This window comes from Apodemus sylvaticus, chromosome 2 (assembly GCF_947179515.1).
Source record: "Apodemus sylvaticus chromosome 2, mApoSyl1.1, whole genome shotgun sequence".
NCBI classification, from domain to species: Eukaryota; Metazoa; Chordata; class Mammalia; order Rodentia; family Muridae; genus Apodemus; species Apodemus sylvaticus.
This window is the reverse complement of record NC_067473.1, coordinates 14,838,151-14,857,698: the sequence shown is the minus strand read 5'-3', so window position 1 is coordinate 14,857,698 and position 19,548 is coordinate 14,838,151. Positions and strand designations below refer to the sequence as shown.

The window sequence follows — 19,548 nt, the reverse complement described above, 5'->3', positions numbered from 1 at the left end:
TCCTCCGCATAGCCCAAGGGGATAATTTCTCAGAAATCCTAAAGTCCTGGCTACAGAATTGTGATATCTAGACTTAGTAAAAAGATGAATACTAAGTTATAGTCCATAGAATACGTTTCTACTTAGTCTGTTTCAAGATAGCATTTGGAAATTATGTTTCCCTAGTTGAAAACTGAATATTTAAGTAAGTAACATTAAATAAGCATTGCTTTGTTGTAGCATGCAAATAGGAAACTGAAAGTAACCAAACTAAACAAAAGAGTGGATTTTTTTGTGAGACTATTTATTTTTTTTACCATATATAGTTTTTTCCATACATAGTTTTTAAACACCCATTGTGTGTTTTGTAGATAAAAGGATCTCATTTATATTTGCTATTTCTTTAAAAAAATCATGAAAATTAGTTTATTGCAATAATACTTACACTTCTTTTAAAAGTTAGAGTTTGATTTATGACTCCTTAACCGATTTCTCACTGGCATAACAAGACGATTACTTTTTAAAATATAATCAATAGTTAGCTCATGTCAGAAATAAACATCTTTATAAATTGCCTTTTATATAACTCAGTTGACCACTTATCAAACTCTCTACCATATAAATGCATGTGATAATTTGAAATTTTTTACCTCTTATTTATTTAGTTTTTTTTACACTCCAGATTATATCCCCCATCCCCATGCACCCTCTGACGGTTCCACATCCCATACCTCCTCCCCAACCCCTGTCTCCACGAGGATGTCCCCACCACCCACCCCACCTGACCTCTAAACTCCACGGGGCCTCCAGTCTCTTGAGGGTTAGGTGCATCATCTCTGACTGAACTCAGACCCGGCAGTCCTCCGCTGTATATGTGTTGGGGACCTCATATCAGCTGGTGTATGCTATCCGATCGTTGGTTCAGTGTCTGAGAGATATCAGGGGTCCAGGTTCATTGAGACTACTGATCCTCCTACAAGGTCGCTCTCCTTCTAGACTTCTTTCAGTTTTTCCCTAATTTGACCACAGGGGTTGGCTGCTTCTGTCCATTGGTTGGGTGCAAATATCTGCATTTGACTCTTTCAGCTGCTTGGCGGGTTTTTCTGAGGGCAGTCATGATAGGCCCCTTGTGAGTGTTCCACAGCCTTAGTAATAGTGTCAGGCCTTGGGACCTCCCCTTGAGCTGGATCCCACTTAGGGCCTGTTGCTGGACCTTCTTTTCCTCAGGCTCCTCTCCATTTCCCTCCCTGCAGTAAAAACATTTTAACTATTTTAAGTAGACAAAACAACTACAACAACAACCAATCAAACAAAAAACAACAACACAAAGTCTGAAAGAAATCTAATAAATTAAGTTTGTAGGCAGTATCTCCAGTTTCAAAATTGAGTTAAGATAATTGGTTAAAAAATTTTTAGATTTATTTATTTTATGAATGTGAGTACACTGTCGCTCTCTTCAGACACACCAGAAGAGGGCATCAGATCCCATTACAGATGGTTGTGAGCCATCTTGTGGTTGCTGGGATTTGAACCAGGACCCCTGGAAAAGCTCAGTGCTCTTAACTGCTAAGCCATCTCTCCAGCCCCTGGTTACATTTTTATAGTGGTAACATCGTTTATACTAGTTTCAATATGTATGGGGAAAGTGACTCATTAATTTAGAAATGTGATTATTGTGAACTTTCTCAAACTTTGAAGTTCTTTAAATCACACATGTACACTTAGGAACACATTGTCATTATTTGAAGATCATCACTAAGGGCTAAGGAGAGGCCGATTTAGTAAAGTGCTCCGGCACGGATTTGAGAACTTGTGTTTGAGCCTCAGCGTCTTAACAGTCCAGCCTCGCATGCTCTTTTAATTAATATGCCTAGGAAGTACAGACAGGAAGACCAGTAGGTCTCACTGTTCATTCATTCTAGCTGAGTCAGTGAGCCCAAGTCCCAGTGAGAGAACTCATCTCAGATAGTGATGAAAATGATTATAGAAGGAGGAGGAGGAGGAGGAAGAGGAGGAGGAGGAGGAGGAGGAGGAGGAGGAGGAGGAGGAGGAGGAGGAAGAGGAGGAGGAGGAGGAGGAGGAGGAGGAGGAGGAGGAGGAGGAGGAGGAGAAGAAGAAGAAGAAGAAGAAGAAGAAGAAGAAGAAGAAGAAGAAGAAGAAGAAGAAGAAGAAGAAGAAGAAAACAAAAGAAAGAAAAGAAAAAAATAAGATACACAGGAGTACCACCCCAATTTGACCTTTGACTTCTACATACCAGCAAACACATTTGCAGCCTAGTGCATGTCAACACACATGCATAGGTATATATATAAGTGTAAGGAAAAGAAAAGGTATCTTTCAAGCATCATCTTTTCTGTATTGATTTTCAGAACCAGCTACAGTTCTGGACACACATCACGGGAATAATTTAACCATTCTAAATGAAGCTCCTATTTCCAGAGATGTGTTGTGAATATTTGTTTCTTTGCCAGAGACATTCGTCTGGGACAGATCAGGACAGAGAGGCTAGGCATGCCCGGAACAGGCCTCCTGGTCCGGCTGATGCACAAATGACCCCCTGCGGTTGTGAGAAGGAAGAACATTCCAAGTCCCCATGCCTCACAGGCCATAACATTTCTAAGGTCCAGGCATGCCCTCAAGTTTCCTAGTTTAGAAAAGAACGTTGTTCTCTCCGCCTAAGCTACTGTTAACGTCTTCATTTCTTTCTCTAAAAACGCATCGTAATTTTTCAAGAACTCACATGCATTTGAATGATCCCAGGACCTTGTTTTAAATCTGCGGTTTCTCCTCATGCTGCAGCTAAGGTCAGTCCGCCATGCTGCTGACTCTAGATAAGTAGTGGGCTCATTTTTACCAGTCCCCTGTGACTCAGCTATAAACTTGCATATTGGATGATTGTAGATACGACTTCAACAGACTTTGTATTTGTCATATTAAAATCATTGTAAAATAACATCAAAGTCATCAGATTTGATATAAGAAGCACTTGAATTAACGGAAACACATGTAATTCCCGATACAGTGATAACGATAAAACAGTTGGTATGGAGGTTGGAAGAAGCTTGCTAAAACAATATGGGCCCAGGCAATGTCACTAAATAGGTCCTAGCATTCACCAGCGTCCCCCAGTGCTTTTCTGGTAACAACACTGAGTGCTGCTGCTTCTCCGGTTCAGAAAGAAAATAATGCCTGGAATCCCCAGCCTAGAGGCAAGCAGGCTTCCCACACAGCTCTGCGGTTGCCCAAAGCAAGAGTGTGGATGGCCTCAAGTTGAATGTGTGTTAAACTGGTACGTCTGCCCTAGCAGTGGCTTCTCACTTACCCTCGGGTTGGGGACGACAGACACTGACTTGTTTTCCTCCGGTCGCCTCTGCAGGTAATGAGCTGTTTGCTGGGCTCTACAGTGACTACTGGGGCAGAGACTCGGCGATCTTCCGCAGCATGGGCAAGCTAGGTCACATCCGCACTGAGCATGACGATGAGCGGCTACTGAAAGGTAGAAGCGAGCGTTCAGAGTGGAAAACAGGGCTACCGTCCAGGGCTGAGTCTGTGGTTTAGATAATAAAAATATTAACTCAAAATAACCTTTATAACTATCATACATATGTTGTTAATATATTTACTTTAATATATGTCACTTTATATATAAAATACCCTAATTATGAAGTAACTTTGTCTATAGCAGTGCTTAGATATCAAGAGTTAAATGAATTGAACGAGCTGAATATATGAAAAGTAGACACTCATTTAATAGCTTCTGCCTGTCTCATTAATGGGCATCATTGATGGCGCCCCCTGCTGGCATTAATAGGATCATGCTGCACTTCAGAAATAACAAAACTTGAGGAGTATCACTGGCCACCCCCTAACCAGAATTCCAGAAATTTATAAATATATACACATATACATACATACATAATACATACATATATATAAGCTTACATATAAACTTACACATATATAAACATATAAGCATAAGTGTTACATATATGTCCATTTATATGTGAGTTTTATATTTTGTCACATACTGGTGTATCTTGGAGTGAATATACCAGGCTATATTGGGCATATTCATGATTTACAAAAGTCCATGATTGAGTTTCAGCATGCATACATATTATCATTTAAATGCTCAGTACCATATCCATCAAAGCCACCTACTCAGGTTCTATAGACTATAAAGGCAAAAGCTTAAATTTCTCACTTTAAAAATCAGAGAACTTCTATGAGGTTTATTGATAGGATATGTATAAACTGAAAATAAATAACAAGCTACTTTAAATTTTAAAATGGAGCTTACATGTTCATTTATTTTATGTAGATTGAGAAGAAATTCATAGGTTGTTTTCATAATTCTTCCTGCTTTTCTTTCACTAAATATATTTTGTTTGCAACATACACTATGTTTTCTGAAACTGTGACTCTGATATTTTCTATTTAAATTGCATTTTAAAATGTCTATTGATTTGCAAATAAAACAAGAATAATGATCTAGGTTTCAATAATCACCTAAAACTTTGAAGAATGTATTTTCTCACAAGTGGATGGAAACTTTGGAAATCAGTTGATAAATAATTTATGGCGGTGACTTTGTCATTGTACCAATGCATGTCTAATTTTTCCCTTTTTTTCTGGTATTTTTTCCTGTAGAGCCAAAATTTGTAGGTTCATATATGATTCCTGATAATGAAGACCGAGATGACAACAAAATGTACTTCTTCTTTACTGAGAAGGCTTTGGAGGCAGAGAACAACGCCCACACAATTTACACCCGAGTGGGACGGCTGTGCGTGGTGAGGCTGGCGCGTCCCTGACATTATGCCTTCTTTCCTCAGTTTACCTCACTCACCTCCCTCTGCATAGCCAGGCCTTTGTTACATTGTTTTACAATCTCGTAGGTTCTTTGGAGAGTTTCATACAGTATGCTTTGATCGCATTTGTCTCCTGTCTCCTCCCACGATCCACAGCCTTCCCTACTCACGCGGCTGTGTGTTCTCTTGTAGTCTTCTACTAGAAATAAATCAGATCTCGTAGTATTCTGTAGACATTCTTAACCTGCTATATACTAAACCAAGATTCCTCTATTATATCTATAATAACTTTACTGCTAATGAAAGTTTCACTGTAAAACAGGCTTAACGTTGATGAGTTTCCTCATTTTCAAAGGTCAATACCACTCCATTTTTAAATCCGATTTAACCGTTTTTGTTGTTAGGATCACCATCGTTTGGGGATATATATAGAGGGTATGAACCATGCAGTTGCTCAGTTCTAGAATAAAATACAAAACAAGAACCCTGAAGAAGTGCAGTTGCTTTGGCATTTAGGAAGATATTTAATAAAAAATAACATACATTATATATACCTGCAAAGATATGCAGCTGAGAACTATCCTGAACTCCCAAGTGCAGGGATTGCAAATATTGCCTCATAAGCTTTCATTCCCAAGGGAGGTAAACGGAATGATCCATCCGAAGTTTTAAGGTAGGGTTACTACATCATAAAGCCAGCATTTCATCTAGAAAAGACAATCATATTGATATGTATGATAGTTAGACAACATATTGAGAGGAACTGAATAAAAGTACTGCACTGAGGGGCTGCAGAAATAGCTTAGCAGTAAAGAGTGCTTGCTGCATTTGCAGAGGAGCTCAATTTACTTCCCAGCCCCCACGCCCAACAGTTCATGACCACCCGTGTGACTCCAGCCCTGGGGATCGGATGACCTCTCCTGGCTGAAGCACCCTCATACGCCGCGCTCAGACATGTACTCGGTAAAACTAAACTTAAAACAATCTTTGTTTTAAAAAGGTACTGCATTGACAAGGCAACGCAAGGGAGAAGGGAGAAGGCGTTATTTGCTTTCTGAGAATTTTGCTCAATTTTCCTATAAACATGAAAAGAGCCACAGCGTCTGCTCATTTCGCCATGTTAGACCTTGGTGGGTAAATGCCCTGGACGTCCTCATTTGTCCGTTTTGCTTTCCACAGAATGACGTGGGAGGACAGAGAATCCTGGTGAACAAGTGGAGTACTTTCCTCAAAGCTCGGCTGGTTTGCTCCGTCCCGGGAGTGAATGGAATCGACACATACTTTGACGAACTAGGTAACAGTGACTGGGGGACCCCACTTCCCCCTCCTGCGTGCATGCTTGTCTGTCACCATCTCTCTCTTAGGCATAGGTGAAAGATGGCCTCCTATGGTATGTGAGCTCTATACCAAAGATTCCCATCTTCATTTTGATCCAGTCACCTCCTAGGGCAGAAGGGTCACAGGCAGAGACTCATCCCTCTTCTGTAGAGGAACACGGTTGGGTCCTTCTCTGTCATTCAGCTTTAGTCACCCAGAGGAGAGCAATAGTTCACTGTTCTAGCCTGGTCACAGCTGTTGGATGGAGAATCGGGTCTTAAAATCTACAGTTCTGAACTAATCTATCTAAAGACATTCTCTTTGCATGAGTCGAAGGTTAAAAATCCAAAATGATGGAATGGCTTTCTTGTCTACTCTTTCAGAGGATGTGTTTTTACTGCCGACCAGAGATCCCAAGAATCCAGTGATCTTTGGACTGTTTAATACTACCAGGTGAGCCATTTATAGTCAATAGAACACTATAGAAGAAGATTTGTCTCGCTGCAGTTCCTTTCACGGTGTCCCTTGCTCAGAAACATGCTGCCCCTGTTGCCATGCCCGCCTCCGCACGCTGTAAGGACCCAGCCTCTCTTGCGCGCCCGACTACAGCTGTCCGTCTTTCAACTTCAGAGCCACAATCTCAGTCTAGACCTTATTGATTTGTTTGTAGCATCCCAGCATCCTCGGGCAACCACACTCCCAGTCCCTTTAATTATTCACGGGCAACCGTTTGATACTTTTGATTGGTCAGGTTATGAGATCGTACTTGTACGCTGTCAGGTCTAGGGTGATGTTTTTATTTATTTCTCAGATGAAAATTTCCAGTCCATTCAGACTTTCAGAGTGCTCCAGTAACTGTTCAACTTCAGTTTGGGAGTATTTTTTTTTTAAAAAATCTATGATTTTTCCCATGGCAAATAATGCCTTGACAGAGCTCAGCATTTACCTTGGCAGTTCTTAGTATTGGGTCTTTCCCAATTTAGTATTTACTGTTACTGTTGGAAATGACTCACCCTTCAGTTTATATCAATACTCTGATATGTAAAAGTAACTTTTATTTACCTGATGTAATTGTTGTCTCTGAGGCTTACTGCTTTCGTCTGCTAACGTAGGCCTAGGCCTAGAAGCTTCCAGCCTCCATACTATCTTATCTAGGCCTAGAATGTTTTCAGCCTTACTGTTGAATAAACTTTCCCATTCCTAGTTCTTTCTGATCTCTGGTGAGCTGTTCTTAATCCTCTTCCAGATGACTAACTGGATCTGACTTCTCTCAGTTTCTCACTGATTCTCCTTGGCCTCACAGTAACTTTGGCAATCTGCTCTAATCTTCTGGCTCTTTCTCATTCTCTGGTTTATCTTATCTTCACCTGTGTCTAGCTGGTGTTCTCTCTGCAACCTATCTCCTCCTCTCTCTCCCTCTGGGTTGCTCTCTTAAGTCTTTTTTTCTGTTTTTGTGACAGTTGGTCATATCCCATTCTGGAAAGTCTTTCTGTGATTTCTCATTTTGGCTGCCACTCAATTAGACATCACTTTCTTTTTTTTTTTTTGCCATTTTTAAAATACATATTTATATTTTCTATATTCTTTGTTTACAATCCAAAAGCTTTCCTCTTTCACAGTTCCCCCCTCCCCATATGTCCCATAAGTCCTCTTCTCTCCATCCATTCTCCTATCTTTCCCCCTCCCTTTTCTCTGTCCTGGTTCTCCCCTACAATGCTGGATCAAGCCTTTCCAGGATTAGGGCCCTCTTCTTCCTTCATGGGAATCATTTGATATGCTAATTGTATCTTCAGTATTCAGAGCTTCTGGGCTAATTAATATCTACTTATCAATGATTGCATTCCATGTGTATTCTTTTGTGATTGCATTACCTCGCTTAGCATGATATTTTCCAGTTTCATCCATGTAAATAAAAAAAATATATCAATAAAGAAAAAAAAGAAAAAAGATTGAATAAAAAAAAAAAAGAAATGCTCAACATCATTAGCCATTAGGGAAATGCAAATCAAAACAACCTTAAGATTTCACCTCACACCAGTCAGAATGGCTAAGATTAAAAACTCAGGAGACAGCAGGTGTTGGCGAGGATGTGGAGAAAGAGGAACACTCTGTGGAGAAAGAGGAACACTCCTCCACTGCTGGTGGGGCTGTAAGATGGTACAACCACTATGGAAATCAGTCTGGCGGTTCTTCAGAAAACTGGACATGACACTTCTGGAGGACTCTGCTATACCTCTCCTGGGCATATACCCAGATTCCCCAGCTTGCGATAAGGACATATGCTCCACTATGTTCATAGCAGCCTTATTTATAATAGCCAGAAGCTGGAAAGAACCCAGGTATCCCTCAATGGAGTAATGGATACAGAAAATATGGTATAATTACACAATGGAGTACTATTCAGCAATTAAAAACAATGAATTCATGAATTTTTTAGACATCACTTTCAAACTTGGATGCAAACTACAAACTAACTTTACCTTCATTGTTTGGGATTAAAGCTGTGTACTAAAGTTGAGCCACACAACAACCCTAAAAATAGAGTTTTCCAGTAAACAACACAATCTCAGGTTCATAGTGTGAACAAACATTCCACAGCACTAACACTTGCTGCCGTGTCCAAAACGTGACCCTGAGTCCTTAGTCAGGCGTGTCCTCACATCTTTGTGCTTGTTCTCTTCAACCTCTCTAGACTCAGACTGAACAAACCCTTGGCATCTGCTCCGCACCTGAAAATGCAGTGCTCAGCTTTAAAGCGTATAGATCTGCTATATTTCTCCTTTGCATTTTTGAATTTCATATACCTATGGAAGAGTGCTATAAAGTAATATATCACATATATTCACATGAAATGATTACTCCTAGAATGGATTTCAGTTGGAAGTTATATACACAATTTCTTGAATGATTTTTAAAGGAAAATGGTAGCACCAAGAATAAAGAAGAATATATCTCAGTATTTCAGTAGAGAGGGATTGGTATTACTTAGTACTCAATCACCAATTATCACAGATTGCAATATAAGCCTATACCTGGTGCTTACTTGGGGCCTTTCCACGTTTCTGCTTAGATTTTCAGCAGGTGCTTTTTAATGATCACTTTGAATTGAAAAGATTGAAAAGCTCTTTGAACAAGTATCTCATTGTAACAAGACCTTTTCTTCCATAGACTAATATGGAAAACAGTTCTTTCTAATAACTGTACTTTGATGTAAATTTAAAAAGTTAACATATATTGGTAGTCAACACAATACACAGGCTGTCCTTTTTTTACTTCATTTTTCTTATGCCAGAAAATAATTTTTGAATCACGTAATAACTCTTTAAATGATAAACTCTATGAGATGATCTGTATATTTTCCATTGGTTCAAATGATCAGTTTAAAAGCAAATCTTGAAAATGATAGCATATTGGATCACTCAGAGAAATCAAAGCCATGATTTCCTTCCATGATTTCAACTTTGTTCAATTTATATATAAATCTGAGAGGCGGAAAAAAGCTCCCAGCTGTACCTGCCATGGAGGCTGATATTTTGTAGAATGGTGATCAAAGGTTTATTGCCACTTCAGCTGAGACTGTCTAGTTTTTGCCAGTATCACAGGCATTTCCAATTGCTTCAAGGTGTGTTATAAAATGTGTGAATTGATGTCCTAAGACAGTAACATGACTGCTGTTCTACAGCTGGCCCAGGGTGCGGGAAATACATTCGCACAGGGTTTACATTTCCTAAAGCTCCTTCACAAACATCATTTATTTTAATTCACATAATCTGGAGGCTGCAGAATGGTAAACCTCTTTCAAATGACGGTTCTCTGTTTAAAAGTAATACAGCACTAACTTTTCACTAAATGTCATTTCAGATGCTTGTAATGACTTGGATTAAATGATGATTTTTATTCCTGAAAGTAGAACTTCTTTCCATTTTAAAAATCATTGATCTGTGCTGCATATACGTATCAAGTATCTGAGTTTTATATACTCTTTCCATAATGGAACAGGTTACAAAACACCACGCTGAAAACTAGGGCAAAGGCCACCAGGAAAACTTAGTAAAATACAAAAGAATTTGTAGTAAAATTAACAGCATGGTGGTTAAGGTAACTCTATTTACATTCAAGATTTAACAACTAGAAAGACTTGCTTTAAATGACAAATTCAAATTGCTATTGAACTCTAAAAAGACATTCAAAGAGAAGCTGGAAAGAAGGCTTATCAGGAAAAGAATTTGTGTCCAAGCCTGACAACTTGAGTTTGATCTTTACAGCACACATGTTTGAAGGAAAGAATTGACTCTTGAAAAATGTCATCTGACTCTGCATACACACTGTAGCTTATGCCATCCCCAAAGAAGTGTGTGTGTGTGTGTGTGTGTGTGAGAGAGAGAGAGAGAGAAAAGAGAGAAGAGAGAGAAGAGAGAGAAGAGAGAGAGAGGATAAAGTGAAAACAATTCAAATAAATTAGAAAACACAATATAGGACTTAACAATTACAAGGTGAATTCGCACGATTTTATCCTTAAAATGTCATTCAGAACATTGAGTAAGTGGGAAATGAAGTAATGATAAAGTCTTTCAGTCTCATTACTTAAAATATAATTAAGATTTCTAGAATATTCTATAAGCGCTTTTTACTCAAAAGACTTAATGCTAATGTATATATGTGTGTGTGTGTGTGTGTGTGTGTGTGTATTTGACCAATTGATTTCTTATTTTTATTTTTCAGCAATATATTTCGAGGCCATGCCATATGTGTGTATCACATGTCAAGTATCCGAGAAGCCTTTAATGGCCCATATGCACATAAAGAAGGCCCTGAATACCACTGGTCACTGTATGAAGGGAAAGTCCCCTACCCAAGGCCTGGTTCTGTAAGTGTAATCATTTAATCCTTTAACATACTGTTCTTATGTTTGAAGTCTCCGTTGATGTGTCCTATCTTACTTTGCAGTTAAAGTGCTTAAGAATTTCATGTCTATTAGAATGTTCCAACAGTAAAGAGCTAAAAATGGCATGTTGAATATTATGCTAATTATTTAATGCAAGGGACACAATCTTGAGTGGCTACAACTTAGTAGCATTATAAAGTATGTCCCCACTGATACTCCAGTCCAATAGCAACAGCTGAATTTTCAGTTGTAGGGGTGCTGGTAAGCATGGAAATATACAATAAAATGGGGATAGTATAGTTTTCTTTGAGACTTGAGAGGATAATTAGTACCACATATCACTTTAAGACAAAAAATCCTTTCCGGTTTTAATATTTTATATCTGTGTTCACTTCTGTACTCCCCAGGACAGACTTGATCTTTAGCTGTTCCATCCTTTGTCTCTGCAGTCTTACTAACAAAGCTCTACATATTTATATCAACGTCTGTACTTTTTACTAGGACATGTCTAAAACTCACAATAATGAAGATGATGATGTAGATTTAAATCGGGGATCGCATAGGTAACTAGGTTGGAAAGGGTCCAGCACTGTGTATTTTATGTGAGACACAGTGTGCAAGCATTTAGCTTGTCAAGCAGGGCCACATCTTCACTTTAGCAAGCAGCTGGTGAGAGTGAGAGCCCACACTACTTCCATGATTACCACAAACCCATAGAGAAACCATTTTTGTAGAGCCAAAGCTCCGAATGACAGCAAACTTTGCCTCCATTAGCAAGTGTAAAGCTTTATCACGATAATCACCCTCACTGACTTAAAATTATTACTTCCAGTAAGACATGAAATATATTTTATTTCACTCTATTGCTTGAAATTGCAATTTAAATGGGGAGCCCCAGTCCTGTGGCTTAGCTGAAAATGCTTCTTGAAACCACATGGCCTGGAAAGGTTGGAGGAAGTGATTGGTTGTTGAACTTCTTCCAAGGTAGACCAAAATGTTTCCACTAATGCATTGTGCAAGCAAGTGCACGATTCGTGCCAAATTCAGGCATATGGACTGATTTTTAAAAACAAACAATTATCAATGTCCCCTTTGTGGAGCCTGGTTACTTAACTACTGCATTTATACATCAAATTAGAAAAAACAAAACCCGAGATAGTCTTATGCTATGCTGATTCTGGAGGCGCACATGTCAAAGTGAGAAGCCGTTGTTAGCAAACAAAGGTCAGTGTTGGTATTCCAGGCTGTGTGCCTCAAGATGCTACGGACTTGTATGTTTCAGCACAGCAACATGTAAGAGCAGGTAGCTACTGTCTGTTGTCAGTTGCAAATACGTACGGAACAATACAAAACCATGTGGATTCTATCAGCACGAGACAAGAGTCTGTCTTCTTAGTGATGATGGAGTTGAAAGAACTCTGTACTAAAATGCTAGAATTATGCAGTTAGAAAGCAGAAACGTCACCGCATTACCACAAAAGTTTCAGTAATAGGAAACCTATTTTGTACAATTATGGTCAGTTTGTTCACTCATTCATTTAATTTTAAAGGCAAAATCTCACTTGGTAGCTCATGCTGCCTGTAAACATGGGATCCTCCACCCCTCAACTCCCCAGACCTGGTGTGCACCTTGCTAAGTTGTAATGCTGTAATCTTTAAAACTTTAAACATTGTGTATTTGTTACCAAAAGTCGTGGGTTTTTTTTTTTTTTTTTTTTTGATGAATGGTGGGTCCTACCTTACTTTTTTCCTCTTTTCATTATTCTTTCCCTTTCGTTCCCTTTTTTCTATTCCCTTTCCCTTTTCTTCTTTTCTTTTTTTTCTTTTGTGCCGCATTCTATTGAATCCATAGTCAAGTACTCTACCACTAAACTAAACCAACAGTGGATGACGGACTCTTGGGTCTAAAATTTAACTTCAAATAAGAAACAAAAATTTAAAACCATGAAGACTATTTTGCTCATTCGTATTTTTGTATCCATTTGCCATCCACAGATTTTCCTGTACTGTATATATTTTCCATTCTATGGAAGTCAGTGTTCTCTGTGTCTTTTCAATGATGCATTGTAAAGATTATTTAGGTATCTTTTGAAAATTTTAGGACTGCATCCATTTCAGCAACAAAAGATATAGAGTTCCTATATACTACTGAATGCACTGTTCATTGCGTGAGACTGTTTGGCTTGTGTAATTCTTCTTGTTAGTGGTCACATGTTTTCCTTTTGGGTGTAAGAGGAAGAAACAAAAACAAAAACGAATTATCCCATGTGCATTTCAGTGTGCCAGCAAAGTGAACGGAGGGAAGTATGGAACCACCAAGGACTACCCCGACGACGCCATCCGATTCGCAAGGATGCATCCACTAATGTATCAGCCCATAAAACCCGTTCATAAAAAACCAATCCTAGTAAAAACGGATGGAAAATATAACCTGAGACAACTAGCAGTGGATCGAGTGGAAGCGGAGGACGGCCAGTATGATGTCTTATTTATTGGGACAGGTAAAGTCCTAAGAAAGCATTGATACATTACAGCTCACCTTCACATAACATGTGTTGTGGGAAATATTTAAAACTATTGCACCATCTGTGCTATACTCCGCTACTCTCTGCCCCTTGTGGCCTTGCCGCCTCTCGGCTAGCCCCCTGCGGTGGTCTTCCCAGCTCCGGTTCACCTGCTTCAGAGCTGCTGTACCGTCTCAACCATCCACCCCCTATGGCTAGTGGTCACAAATCCCCTTAACCCAGTAAATCAAAACTCTAGAAGCTTATAATTAATCAGTAAGATTTATCTATCAATAAATTCTCAGTTCACAAGATTTTCTCAGTTCACAATAATTTCAGAGCCAATTGATAATGATACAAGCTGCCCACCTAGATTAGACAAGTTATCCCAATTATTATATCCTTTATGATATTCATAGCTACCTGTGGCTACTTAAAGCCACACAGAATCTGGATCATCTTTCTCTTCCTCTATCGGAATTCCTACCTATTTCTCTCTCCTCTCCTCCTGTCCCTCTCTCTCTCTAACTCTTAGCTCTACCTCCTTTTCCCTGTCCAATCACAGGCTTCCTGTTATATCAATATTTATATTAATTGGGGGAAATTCTACTACAAACGTGCACATGTCATGTTGTCCCACTGACCCATCTGCACACTGATACAGATGAAATGACTAAATGAATTCATACCTTCCACTAATGCCCATTACATTAAGTCTTATTTATGGGACAGAACTTGCAAATTGTTGAGTTCTGAGGAGCACAATCTGCATGGTGCCTTAGCTTTAAAAATCCCCCTCTCTTTCTGCAGCACTGCACTGTAACAGCGACGACCTTATGAAGCACTCTTAGGTGCTCTGCTCTGTGAGATGTCAAACGAGACTTTGCCTGGCCTAGAAGACGGTGTATTGCTAAGACCTGCCGGTCATGCTTCTCCAGGCCACTGCCTTTGCTTTTTAAAAAATAAAGATTTAAGCAAAGAAACGTTAAACTCAATTTAAGAGACCCACACTGTAGGCTGTATTTTATTATTGTCGATAAGGTTAATAATATGCTTTGACAGTTCAATATTATCATAAGAATCAGACCTCTGTAAGAAACCTAAAATTACCTGATTGCAGGTCCACACATGGTGATTTCTGATCACTACAAAAGAGGGAGAGGGTTCCAAAAGCAAGACTGAAGTGTGATTAAAATAATTTAAGTGTTTTATTTTAAATGCCTTAGAAAACAGAACTTGTATCTAACAACCTCAAAGCTATTTTTCTCCTTTGATTTATCAAAACTCATTTAGAACATTCAGGAAAAATCTACATCATATTTAATTCATTGATATTATCATATTGGGCCACAGTATTCAAAAAACAAATAAAACTATTACAGACAAGTAAATTGGAAAAGCCAGTAAATAGTCAATTTTGCCCCAATAATTATCAGGCATCAGCTCCAATACAATATTAGTGTGTCATTATTGCAAAGTCACTGCTTACAGATGAATAAATCAACTTAAATTTTTGCTTATTGTCTGATGTCATAATGTATTCTAATGTGTGCTTAATTTTCAAAATGTGATTTTTATTCCTTTTAGTTAATAAAAAATAAAGGTGATTGCTATCAGGTTAATTATAGAATAATTTTATTAACTCATATATAGGAAGTGACAAATTCCACATATGAAATCTCACAAAATTTCATGGATTAATACTTCCAAAAGCCTAATATATTTTATGGACTATTATTTTTACCCATAATAAGTTATATGAATGGATAAATTTATTTCTCATTACATTTTTAAGTAGGTAGAACAAATGACATACTAGGAATAATAAAACATGAAATCAATCTAAACTAGACATGCAGTTTTATGAAACAGCAGGCAGCAATGGAAGCTGAGTCATGGTTTATTGATCTTCTCTTGATGGGACAGACTTGGCTGACTGGAAATCCCCAGATGTTACTGTCTGTACATGCCTAGTGCAAAGATTAAAGTTGTGTCCAGGCTGTTACAGGAGTCTTGAGGCTTAACTCATATCCTCAAGATTACACGGCAAGCAGATCCACACTGAGAAATTCCCCTAGCCCATCCTTTCAAATGTATATGGATATATGTCTTCTTGATTCATTGATGGGTACAGTTTCTCTTAAGTTAAAAATTTAGGGCAAACAATCTAAATGAACAAATTATATCAGAGAAAATTGGGAGATGAAAAAAATCTTCTTGGTCCTATGCTATTAACATAGGTTGAACTATTATTACCCAAAACCAGATATTTGAAAAACAGTATACATAGGTCTTGGAATGCAGCTCATTGGTAACATATTTGCCTAGTATATGGAGCTCTGTTTCAACACTATTAAAACAAAACAGTGTGTGCCTTTCTTAGATAAAAGTATACCACACTTTCTTCCCATGTAGGAGGCTTAAGGAGAGTGTCATCTTGCCTGATGCATCCCAAAAGAAACTTCTGAATGTGAGAGTTTGATTTCTGAATCTATGATTTTGTCTCTGTATTGACCTGATTATTTGAGAAAAATACATATATTATTTAAACTTTTGGTCAGGTATGCAAATATTGCTCTTTGCTAATTAAACTTATTGACTGATAAGTAGTCACATGATTTTTAACTGGCAGTGATAGTGTGTATTGTGCAATCATATTTCAGTTCTGAGTCTTTACGCTTTCCATGTTGATTATTGCTGAATCTGCTTTTTCGCAGACACAGGAATCGTGCTCAAAGTAATCACAATTTACAACCAAGAAACAGAGTGGATGGAGGAAGTCATTCTAGAGGAACTTCAGATATTCAAGGTAATGTAATCAACGATAAGGCCAAGATTCACAGAAGCCTGCACAATCAAACCTGAAAACAAAGAGAAAGCTATTGCACTGGTTTCAGAAGGTTTTCTCTAGAGTGTTTCGTAAGCAGAGAAAATTGAAGTGAAGAACAATTTAAAAATCTAATGTTTCTGTCTCACAGTCAGAATGTCCAAAAGTGCCAATATTCATGTAAAAAAAAGTGTCAATGGCCAACCACTATCCTAAGAGCACACTTATCGCACATGCAAATTACAGAGCAACTATTGGAGACTCACATTTTGCACAAACATATTATTAACACTTTTGGTAAGTGACACATTTCAGATATTGCATGCTGCGGAAGGAGGAGCATGCGACATTTAACTGTAATATGTTAATTACACACAAAAAAGGCCACCAAGAAATAGAAATTATGTGGAAAGAATCAACAAATTTTCAACAATGTATATTTATGTATATGAACCTATAATCAGTACATATATACTGTAAACTGTTACCAATGAAAGAGATACCACATTTAAGCCCAGACATCAATCCTGACTCATGTTTCTGCTCACAAGGATCTTGCAAATTTCTGATCACAAGATTTTCATCCTTACAATTGACGGCCTTGTTTTCTGTGTGTTTCTGTTTAAAGGACCCTAGTCTACATCATTGATGACATAGTGCTGAGCTCACCATCAATAGCTTTATAACTCATGGTTGAATGAAGCTTAAATCATACAGAACTGTACATTATATCCCATGTGCATTATGCCGCAGCTGTTTTGAGTTTTGGAAACAGTTCAGAGCACATCAGCCTCATGCTTGGAGCATAGTTTAACACCAAAACACTACCAAAAAAGTTACTAATAAAGCAAAGAAAAACAATAATGTTAAGTAGCCTATGAGATAGCCACTAACGTAGAGCAGAGACTGAAGGATTTGAAGGGTCACCACACTGAGCCGGCTAGGAATGTGCATATTCCATCCTTCAACTTTTTTACTGCTGTGTTCCTGCATCTGTCTGAAAAAGCAAAGCACATACTTCAGGTATTAATATTAGGATTACAATGTAATTTAGCAGGTAGACCTATCAGAATCTACAAAGGATGATGACTAACTACATATGATTAGAATGGATTTCCTTTGAAAGAACCGGCTAATGAAGAATGAGGTCTTTTGTCTTTGCTATCCTTCAGACTGGATTTCCCTTTTGCTTCTCTCTGAAATAGCCACCCTTCTATCTTAACTCCTCCAAATACACTTGATGACTTTGCACCGTAGGCGTCTATATAAGATTTAATTTGACATTTGGGACAATCACTCTCATTTCCAGTACTCAGCAGTGTATTTTTTCTACAACAACCCTTTAGGAGAATTGCTACCTTGATGAACATATGAATAATGCCCTCCTGTGCACAGAGTTTCATTGTCCAAATGTTACAAAAATATTTATACACAGACACATACACACATACACACGCACATGCACACACACGCCACGCACACAAATAAATAAATAAAACAAAAATAAAGCAAAACCCGATAAGGTGGGAGAGATGATGGGTCAGCCCCAAGTGGTTGCTTGTTGCCAATACTAAGGTCCTGACTTTGAACCCAGGAACCATTATGGTGGAAGAAAAGACTAGATTGCTGAAAGAAGTCCTGTCACCTCCACACATGCGCAATGGCACAAGGACATACACTCAATAAATACAAAGAGTAATTTAAAAACTAACATAAACAATCAAGGAGTTTCTTTTAAAAATTAGTTCTTCAAAGTATAAATATTTCCAGAGTGAATTCCATCTGCCTGACATTTCTCTGCTTGTAGGATTAACATAGATTTCCTTGTGCTCATTAAAAGACTTGGCTATTAAGCAGCATTGTTAAGCTAACCTGAAGGCCTTTAATGCTATACCACGAACTGTCCCTTCTCTATTGTTACCCTAAGAAAATGAGGGTCTTCATTTTGGTCAAAGACTGCATGGTGATTTACTATCGTCATTCCAATACACGCATGCTCCATACAGGCCTGAGTTCAAGTAATTAAAAACCCTAAAGGTTGCTAGGTGTAACAAATATTCTAAAATACAGTTTATTTCGAATAATTAAAATACTTTAGTAAAAAATTTCCTTTATTATTCTAAAGATAAATGAAGTTGTGAATAACAAATGCTATTCAAAGCAGCTACTATTTACCCCAAAGACCAGGAATAAGCTGATTGTATCTGTAGTTGTTTCTCATACACCCAATTGTTCCACTCCATTAGAAAATAATTAAAAGGTGTGGTTTAATCATGTTTCATTTACACAGTGATGTACAAAAGCAAGAGACCCACACTGCAAGCATAGAACCTCTCATCGCTATTTTGACTTCTTTTTAAGCAGCTATTTCTACATTTACTAAAGATAAAACGTTTTGATTCATTTTAGGATCCAGCCCCTATCATTTCTATGGAAATTTCTTCAAAGAGAGTAAGTTGCTTACATGTCTGAGTCTTTTCTGTTTGCTAGTTAAAACCCAAGTGTTTAAGAATGACAACACGTGATTTATGTAAGGAAAGAAGGTTGGTCATTATCTTTTATTATTACTGTAGAAACACAGGGGCTATCTCAGGGAATTCTGTAACCTCACCTCTGCTAACTTTCTTGTTTCCTATAGCAACAGCTCTATATTGGATCAGCCTCTGCTGTGGCACAGGTCAGATTCCATCACTGTGACATGTATGGCAGTGCGTGTGCTGACTGCTGCCTAGCTCGAGACCCTTACTGTGCCTGGGATGGCATATCCTGCTCCAGGTACTACCCAACAGGTGCACACTCAAAGAGGTAAGCCATTCCTCTGAATGCTTCAATTCAACTGAAAATGTATCTATATTCTGGTCTTTTTTTCTTTTTGTGTCCATTCAATGAAAATAAGCCTTTTAAAGTCTAAATAAACTACCATGCTTATATTGTGATCATAAAGGTAAGCATTCACACGTGCGATTTTTCTTCATATATTTTTGATGCATTATAATGTACACTGATCAGACATGATCATCCCATTTGGAGTTTTCCTTTTTTATCTCACTTTGCACTGAATTTCTCCCTCCTTTTATTTTTTTTTCCTGCTGCAAGACATAATGAAGTTCAGATAGACTTAAAGCGTAGAAATGGCAAGCCACCACACTTGAAGGATTCGGAGACTTAAAAAGAAAATAAATAAATAAATCCTAAAACACGTCCTGCAGTTTCCCATGTCCCCTC

The 19,548-nt window shown here is 38.2% G+C and overlaps 1 protein-coding gene across 1 annotated transcript in view; it reads left to right on the top strand.

The window, feature by feature from the left end:
* Sema3e (semaphorin 3E) overlaps positions 1-19,548 on the top strand; it is a 234,502-nt gene that overhangs the window by 195,805 nt on the left and 19,149 nt on the right. The window contains exons 6-14 of the mRNA XM_052173130.1: positions 3,356-3,475; positions 4,630-4,772; positions 5,970-6,084; positions 6,491-6,560; positions 10,830-10,974; positions 13,271-13,493; positions 16,214-16,305; positions 18,733-18,774; positions 18,962-19,128. Of these exons, the coding sequence (XP_052029090.1) occupies positions 3,356-3,475; positions 4,630-4,772; positions 5,970-6,084; positions 6,491-6,560; positions 10,830-10,974; positions 13,271-13,493; positions 16,214-16,305; positions 18,733-18,774; positions 18,962-19,128 (1,117 nt within the window). The remainder of the gene's footprint in view (positions 1-3,355; positions 3,476-4,629; positions 4,773-5,969; positions 6,085-6,490; positions 6,561-10,829; positions 10,975-13,270; positions 13,494-16,213; positions 16,306-18,732; positions 18,775-18,961; positions 19,129-19,548) is intronic.